This window comes from Chlorella variabilis (genome assembly GCF_000147415.1).
Source record: "Chlorella variabilis unplaced genomic scaffold CHLNCscaffold_2, whole genome shotgun sequence".
NCBI lineage: Eukaryota > Viridiplantae > Chlorophyta > Trebouxiophyceae > Chlorellales > Chlorellaceae > Chlorella > Chlorella variabilis.
The window spans coordinates 1456057-1464192 of NW_005435086.1; the positions used below are offsets into that span (position 1 = coordinate 1456057).

At 69.9% G+C, this 8136-nt stretch overlaps 1 protein-coding gene across 1 annotated transcript; it reads left to right on the top strand.

Moving 5' to 3' along the window:
• Nucleotides 1-5805: 5805 nt before the first annotated feature.
• CHLNCDRAFT_49967 (hypothetical protein) lies at nt 5806-6412 on the top strand (the record flags this gene model as incomplete). The annotated part of the gene is made up of 3 exons (XM_005851164.1): nt 5806-5910; nt 6047-6153; nt 6289-6412. The coding sequence occupies 3 exons, from the start codon at nt 5806-5808 to the stop codon at nt 6410-6412; spliced, it is 336 nt and encodes a 111-aa protein (XP_005851226.1).
• Between the last annotated feature and the right edge of the window lie 1724 nt (nt 6413-8136).

Here is an 8136-nt window from a genome sequence, read left to right on the forward strand (position 1 = left end):
CGGCACCACCAACCCCCGCTCCCAACCCACGAGCACACACCAGCACACACACACCAACAGCACACGCCCCCTGCCCCTCTCACCCTGCTGAACTCCAGCACCCGGGTAAACTTGAAGTAGTCCACCTGCTGCTCGATGTAGGCGGCCATGGAGCGGTCCCGCAGCCCAGCCACCTGCGCCGCAAAGCCCTGCAGCACCGCGGCGCGAGCCAGCGGCAGGCCCTGCGCGACGGGGAGCAAGTCCAGGAGAAGAGGCAGCTTAGGAGCCGCCTGCTGCTGGGAGTGGCAGACCGCATCGCCGCCAGCCAGCCCACACACACCACACCGCTCCCCCGAGCAGCCGCGCGCCCGCCCGGCAGCCCCCACCTGCAGGCCCTGCTGCCAGGCGGCGTAGTTTTCCAGGCGCAGGTGCTGGCCGTGCTTGGGGTCTGCGCCGCCGGCCGCCTCCACCGCCGCCGCCATGGCGCGCAGCCAGGCGTCGTAGCCGCCATCTACAAGCTCCCTGCACACAGAGTGTGTGTGTGTGTGTGTGTGTGTGTGTGTGTGTGTGTGTGTGTGATGTTGGTGGGGCAGGTGAGATGGGGGAAGCAAGCACAGCTGCGTGGATCGCGAGACGGGGAATCGCCAGCCGTCCTGCCGGTGCCGTCTGCTCAGAGAAGAGTGGAGGAAAGCAGGGCAAGGGTCCCAGCATTGCATGCACGCCCGCCAGGGCTGCACAGGCGGGGCCGCACCTGAGCACCGCCCCCGGCCCCGGCGCCTGCTGCTGCTGCCCGGCCGCGGGCTGCTGCGCGGCGGGCGGGGCGACTCCCGCGGGCGCGCCGGCAGCCGCCTGCGCCGCCCCTGGCTCGCCCTCCCCGCTGGCGGCCGTGGTGCGCCGGCTGCGGCTGTCTGCCTCCGAATCTATGAAGCTTATCTCAGAGGCGGCCTCATCCTCTGTGGTACGTGCCGTACTGCTGCTGAGCTCTGAGCTGGCGGAGGCGATGGCGCCGGTGCGCCAGGGTGGCGGCGACGGCGCGTGGCTGCCGCTGCTGCTCTCAAACGGCGAGGGGAACAGCACCGGCGGCGGCGGCGGCGCCGCCGGTTGGCGGCCCGTGCCGGGCGGCAGCGGCGGGCGCCCGCCGCCGGGCGTGCCGCGCCGGCCGTCTGCCACATCCCCCGCGCCGGCCTCCTGCCCCTCCTCAACTGCAGCCAGCTCCGCTGCGGCGGCAGCGGCCTCCACCGGCCACGGCTCCAGCAGCTGCTCTATGCGTGCGGCCACGTGCGGGAAGTTGAGGATGAAGGGCAGGATGTGCTGGCCCTTGGCGGCGCTGCCACCCACGGTCGCCGCCACCGAGGAGCGGCCGTCGTACCTGCGGGCAGGGTGGAGGGGTGCTTGGCGTGGTTGGAGGGGTGCTTGGCGAGCTTCTGTGTGTGCATGTGTGCTGGCGGTGGGGTGTGCTTGTGGTAGTAGTGGGTGGGGGCATGTGGTGAGGGATGGAGTAGGAAGCCCCAGACGCAGGCGGCCATGTGCCGCCGGCGCGGCCCAGGCAGCCGCCCAGCCATCCAGCGAGGCGGCCGGCCTGGGCGAGAGGCATAGGCATGTGCCAGCCCCAAGCCACACACACACACACACACACACAAGCCTGCGCACCTCTGTATGGCGGTGCACCTGTCCGCAAAGTAGGCATCCAGCAGCGCCGCCAGCCGCGCCTCGCAGACGGCCAGCAGCTGCGCCAGCGGGGCGCAGGCAGGGCCGCGGGCCTCCAGGCGCCGCCGCCACGCCAGCGTCGCGCCCAGCATGGGCAGGCACAGCAGCAGGCGCTGCGGCTTGATGCCGTCTATCAGCCCCAGCAGCTCGCCCTGGATGCCAGACAGCAGCGAGGCGAGCGTAGACTGAACCTCGGGACCCGACACATCCGGCGGCGGCGGCGGCGGCTGCAGGGCGGCCCCTCCAGCCGCATCGCCCCCCGCAAAGCGCACAGACTTGGCGCCGGCAGCGGGGGGCGTGCCCCCGGCGGCGCCGGCGCTGCTGCCATCGCCTGGCACGGCCTTGGGGAAGATGAGCGCGATGCACTGGGCCGCCTCATCCGCCAGTACCGGCATGTGCAGGTCCAGCAGCAGCTGGTAGCCCTCGTGCAGCGGCGTGATGCCAGCCTGGCGGTACTGCGCGGCCAGGTCGGGCTGGGAGGAGGGGGAGCGGGGAGAGCCCTGGGACCTCCCTCCTGCGCGCTGGGAGCTGCAGGAGGGGAGGCAGGGGGGTGGGAGGGGAGCAGGGCAGCGCTGGGTGTTGGCACGTGCCAGGCCAGGAGCCTCCCCAGGCGGAGCGCCAGCGTGGCGCAGCGGGCCGCCCCGTGCAGGGTGACGCTAACAAGGCTTGGGCCCAGCGGCCCCTGGGCTGACCTGGCGTCTGAGGTGGCGGGCCGAGGTGGCCCCAGGAGGTCCGGCTCGCGCGCCCCGCCCGCATCCGCCGCCGCCGCCATGCGCCGCAGCTCCGCCGCCGCCGCGTGCACCTCCTTGCACGACAGCCCCGCCACAGCCTGGCAGTACGCCTCCCGGGGCGCCACGGTGGCGGCGGGGCGCAGCACCCCCACCACCTCCAGCAGCGGCGCCAGCTCGGCGGCCCGCCGCCGCACGCTGGCGTGCGGCACGGGGCGCAGCCGCGCCGCGCCCTGCTGCGCGTCCGCCGCCGCCGCCGCCGCGTCCGCCACCCGCGCCAGCTGCTCCTGCAGGAAGGCCGAGGCCTTGTCCACCAAGGCGCGCTGCAGGGCGTGCAGGCGCTGCCGCCCAGAGGACACAGCCGCCATGCTGGCGATGCCGTGGGGGACCCCGTGCTCGTCGCCGCCGCCGCCTGGCCCTGCCGCTGCTCCCGCAGTCGCCGCCGCTGCGCCGCTATCGCTCAGCGCCTGCAGCCGGCTGTGCAGCTCCCAGCCCGCCTCCACCATGTGCGCCATGCTGCGTGCAGGGCAAGGAAGGGTAGCATGGTTAGGCAGCAGCAGCGGTTGATTGGCAGGCACGCCACAGGCCGGCCAAGCCGCCCCAGCAAGCAGCAGCAGTGAGGTAAGCCTGCAGCCAGGCCGCAGCACAGCCAGCGGGGCTGCCAAGCGGAGCAGGCGCGGGGCGGCGGCGCGAGTGGGCGCACTTGGCGGGCGTGATGTCGCGGGCGTTGAGCGCGCGCTCTGCGCTGTCGGGCAGGCTCAGCCGCTCCACCAGCCCCTCCAGCGCCTCCACCAGCTTCAGGTTGTTGCGCGAGTGGCGCTCCAGCTGGTTGTTGCGGTCCTCGATGGCTGGAGGAGGGGACGGGTGGGAGGCGGCAGGTGGGGGGCGGGATGGGGACGGGGGTGGGGCATGCAGCGCTGCGAGCGGCAGCCACCAGCCCCGCTAAGCCCGCCCGGCCAGGCACCCATCCCCAGCCCGCCGCCCCCGCCGCTGCCGGCGCAAGCAGGGGCAGCCCCTGCCAGCCGCAGCGCCCCGCGCCCCAGCCTCCCGCGCGGCCGCGGCGGCGCGCCCACCCCAGCCCAGCCCACCCCACCCCACCCGCGATGTCCTCCCGCATGTGTCGCAGCTTGGCGTCGTAGATGTCCAGGTTCTCTCCCAGGTCTTCCAGCAGGCCCACCGCGGCGCCCAGCCCGGCCAGCACGCGCGCCACCGCGCCGCCGTTCTCCAGCATCTCGTGCACGCTGGCGTCCTCCAGCGCCGCCAGCTCAGCCTCCAGCCGCTCCTGCAGCTCCTCCATGCCGGCAGCCCCCACAGACACCATCTCCAGAAGGGACTGCAGGGGGAGGGGGAGGGTGTGGTGGCGGCAGGTGTGTGTGTGTGTGAAAGTGAGTGAGGTGGTGGCGGTGGTGGGGTGGGCGAAAGGCAGGCGAGCAGGCAGGCAGGCAGGCAGGCACACCGCCAGGTACCGGGGGAGACGAGCAGGCAGGCAGGCTGCAAGCCAGCCCCCTCCTCCTACCCCCACCTGGATCTGCGTGTCCTCCCGCTGGCCCCACAGCGGGTGCACGCCGTCGCCGCCGCCGCCATCGCCGTCGCCCTCGCCGCCCGCCGTGGCCGCCGCGGGCGCCGCCGCCGCCGCCGGCTCCCCACGCACGCCTTCCTTGAGCAGCGCCCGTGCCGTCTGGCCCACCGCCGCCTCCGAAGCCTGCCGGCTGTTGTACTCTGCGGCCGAGCTTTCCAGCTCGGACACCTCGATGCCAACCACCTGCGGCGCCCGCTTCTCGTGAGCCCTGCAGCGACCCGTCGGCACGGCGCGGCAGCCGCGGGGGCAGTCAGCCACGGTGCGGGGCAGGGCAGGGCTGCTGCATTGGACTACTTTGGACTGGTTTGGCTATGGGCGAGGGAGGCAGAAGGCGAGCAGGCAGGAGGGGAGCAGGCAGGCTGCCACCAGGGCGACAGGCCCGTGCAAGCCCCGCATGCTGGTGCCATGCGGACAACCCTCCCCAAGCTGCGCTGCCTCATGCTGCGACCCCACCTTCTCCAAGCACCCCACCCCACGCCCCTGCTTGCCTGCAGAAGGTGTACAGCGTGCCCAGCAGCTCCAGCCGCACCAGAGCACCGCGCACCTCAAACGCCAGCCGCACCTCGCCAGACGTGAAGCCGCGCTGCGTGGAGGAGGAGGGGTATACGGGGACGTGTGTGTGTGTGTGCATGCGTGCATGTGTGCATGTGTGATCGGGCAGGCAGGTTGCAAGACAAGATGGCAGGCCACGCAGGATGTGCAGCTGCGGATACAGCCACAGCCCGCTTGTGGCGGGGAGGCAGCACGGGCGCAGACCTCCCACGCTCATGCCTCTCACCCCCCACCGCCACCCCCCACCTGCACAAAGGTCAGCTCCAGGTACTCCTGCTGCCCGGGAGAGTCCACAAACGCCTCCATCTTGGTCAGCAGCTTCAGCTTCACGCTCTTGCGCACCTGCACGCACGCCGCGGCAGCGAGGCACACACCCGCGCTCAATGCCAACGCCCAGCGCAAGTCAAAACAGCGGCCACATGGAGGGCAGACGGCGGCGGCGATGCTGCCTGGCCATGGGTGATGTTACCATCATCACAAGTCGATGCGATGCGTGTGGCCCTGAATTTGCGCTGTCTGCGGGCCGACAGGGCAGGCAGCGGGAGTAGTCGCATGTTGGGCGCGGCCTGGCTGGCTTGCCTGGTACCGCCCCTGCGCCAGCTTGAGGATGTGCAGCGTGCCCTTGAACCCCCGCTTCTTGCTGCGCCGCTTGGCGGTCAGGCAGATGATGCGCGACTTGCCTGTGGACTGCAGCGCAGGCAGGCAGGCAGGCGGGCAAGCGTGAGCGGCGCCGGCAGCGGCAGCAGGAGCGGCAGACACTGCTCTGGTGGGCGGAAGGGTACCTTGGGCAGGGGCCGGCGCCCCCGTGAACCCGATGCCGCCGGATCGCATTTGGCCGCCTGCAGCAGGCAGCCAGCGGGCATGGGATCAGGTCAGAAGCTGCCCCCACAACTGGATGCAGGGCTCTCTGAAGCCTCTGCCGCCACTGGCGGTGGCTGCCGCCGCCGCTCACCACAAAGGCCGCCAGCACCCGCTGCTCGCTGTTCTCGAACAGCTGCTCCAGGTCCTTGAGCAGACCGCTGCCGCTCATCCTGAAGCCCTCTCCCAGCGAGGCCTGCTGCGAAGGCAGGCGAATGCGATCAGGCGAGCTAGCGCGCTGAGCGGGGCTCCATGGCGGCTGTCGCGAGTGATCACATGCCCTCTGGAATGTCTTCAGGGTCTCTCATGAGCCGCGAGCCATGCAGTGACACCTGGCCGCCTAGGTGGCACTCCCGTCCATATAGCGCTCCGATCGACGGATCCTTCATCACACAGCCATCTATGCCCGCCGCAGATCAGAACAGCGCCGCCGCCGCCGGCACGGAGCAGCAGCAGCGCTCACCACTCGCCGAGCAGGCCGCAGAGCTGCTGCACAAGCGGTGCAAGGTGAGGGCGCACCCTCAGCAAGCCAGCCAGCCATGCCCCCCACACAGCGCCACACATGTGTGCATGCTGCCGCCGTCACGCCTCCCGCCGGGCTGCGCCCCAGCCGCCTCGCCTCGCGCGCCCGCCTGTTGTGCAGATACAGGTCAAGGATGGGCGGGTGCTGGTTGGCGACTTCACTTGCCTGGACAAGGAGGGGAACATCATCCTCACCAACACTTATGAACACATGCAGCTGGGCGGCCAGTGAGTTTGCCGTGGGCTCACGCTGTGACGTGACGCCACAGCTGGAGCGGGTCGCTGCCTGGGCGACGGCTAGCAACCTGCCATGCATCCTGCACACTCCGCTTGCAAGACTCGCACACCCGGTGTCTTCTGCAGGCTGCACGAGAAGGTGATGGGGCAGGTGCTGGTGCCCGCCGCCCACCGCGTGTCGTGCGAGTTCCAGGCGCTGCCGCATGACCAGGCGCTGCGAGGGCTGCTGCTGCAACAGCAGGAGACCTGAGCTGCCAGCAGCACAGGCAGCGGCGGTGCCAACGCACAAAATAAGGAGAGGGGACAGTTACAACAGAGCGTAGCACGACAGGCATTAGACAGAAGACAGCATGAGCGGGCGAGCGACCAGGTAGGCAAGCAGAAGGACCCAGAAGAACCCAGAAGGCAAGCAGGGGGACGTGCAGCTTGCTCCATTGCCGCTGTTTCATTCCAGCACTCGAGTGAGCTCAACTCATCACAGCCACTGTTACAGTTTACTACACAGAGTTAACTACACAACTACACAACCCGTACCAAAATGGGAGGGAAGAACAACGCTGTCACAGAGGCAGTACTCTGATGGGCTTGGTGTGTGCTTGGAGCAGGCCCGCAGTCCGGGGGCTGGCAGGCCGCCGCTGCCAGTTGCCCCACAGCACCAGCATGCCCACTGCCGACAGCATGATGGTGATTTGAGCGTAGAGCAGCCAGGGCTGCAGCTTGGAGCGACCAGCGGCAGCGGGAGCAGCGACATGCGGGTCTGCTGGCTGCGACGCTGGGACAGACGCATGGGCAGGCTGCCCCTGCTCCTCGCTCCGCGCCTCCTGCTGCTGGCTCTCCTGCTGCGGCTGGCTGTCTTGCGCCTGCTTGCTTTCCAACTGGCGCTGATCCACCTTTGCCTCAGCCTGGCCTTGCTGCTGCTGCTGCTTGTGCCGCTGGCGGCGGCTTTCTTGCTTGGGCACAAACCCCACCACCTCAATCGGCCTGTACCCAAAGCCCAGCGCCGCCAGCTCTGCAAGCAATAAGGTTGCAGCCAGTGAGCGACAGGCTACAGGTCGGAACGTTTTGCAGCCGCCCGTCAGCCATTCCCCAAGCTACCCTGCCATCATCCAGCCCTCCATGCCGGGCCACTCACCTGAGGGGTAGTAGTTGAACTGGGCGTCGCGGCGAGCCTCCTCCTCTCGCGCATCATACGGTGCCACCTTGGCCAGCGCCGCATAGATCGAGTCCTGCACAGTCAGCAAGATGACCGCACACATGCGCCAGTGCCGGTTGCCTAACAAAATGGGGGTTTGGCCTTTGTGCTGGGTTGCATGACAGCAGGGGCAAGGGCAGGCAGCCCAGAGCAGCATGACAACGACAGCGGTAGCAGTGCCAGCCACCCCACCCACCTCCCCCTGCTTCTGCTGCGCCTGGTGCGGGTGCAGCATGCACACGTCGTCAATCACCGCCACGCGATCGCGCGGGAACTGCAGCAGGAAGGGCCTGCACACAGGGGACAGGGGTGGGCAGGCACAGGGCAGGGGCCCCTGGATCAGGCCGTGGGCAGCCGAGAAGGGGGGGCTTCCTTCTTGTCAGCCGCATCAGGAGGCAACGCTTGCATGCGTGCTGCTCTTGCAGCGGCGGCTGCTCACCACACGAAGTCCAGGCCCCAGCCCGTGTACGCATCGTGCAGCGAGGGGCGCACAAACCCGTCGAAGAAGCGCATCTCAAACATGGGAGCCTGCGGCAGCGGGGCAGGAGGGACGGAGGACAGGGTGGCGCATCTCAAACGTCTCCAGCAGGCTTTGCAGGGCAAGGTGGGGCTGCCAGCCCTCATGTGCATCTGGGGTCTAACCCAGCGCCGCCCAGCACTGGGCAGAGCTCTGCTAAATTTCCCACCGACCAGTGCTACATTAGTGCTGCCCAGCACCCGCGGGCAGTGCTGGGAAGCGCTGGCGCTGGGCAGCGCTGGTCACCGCCGCCGCTCCAGCGCTG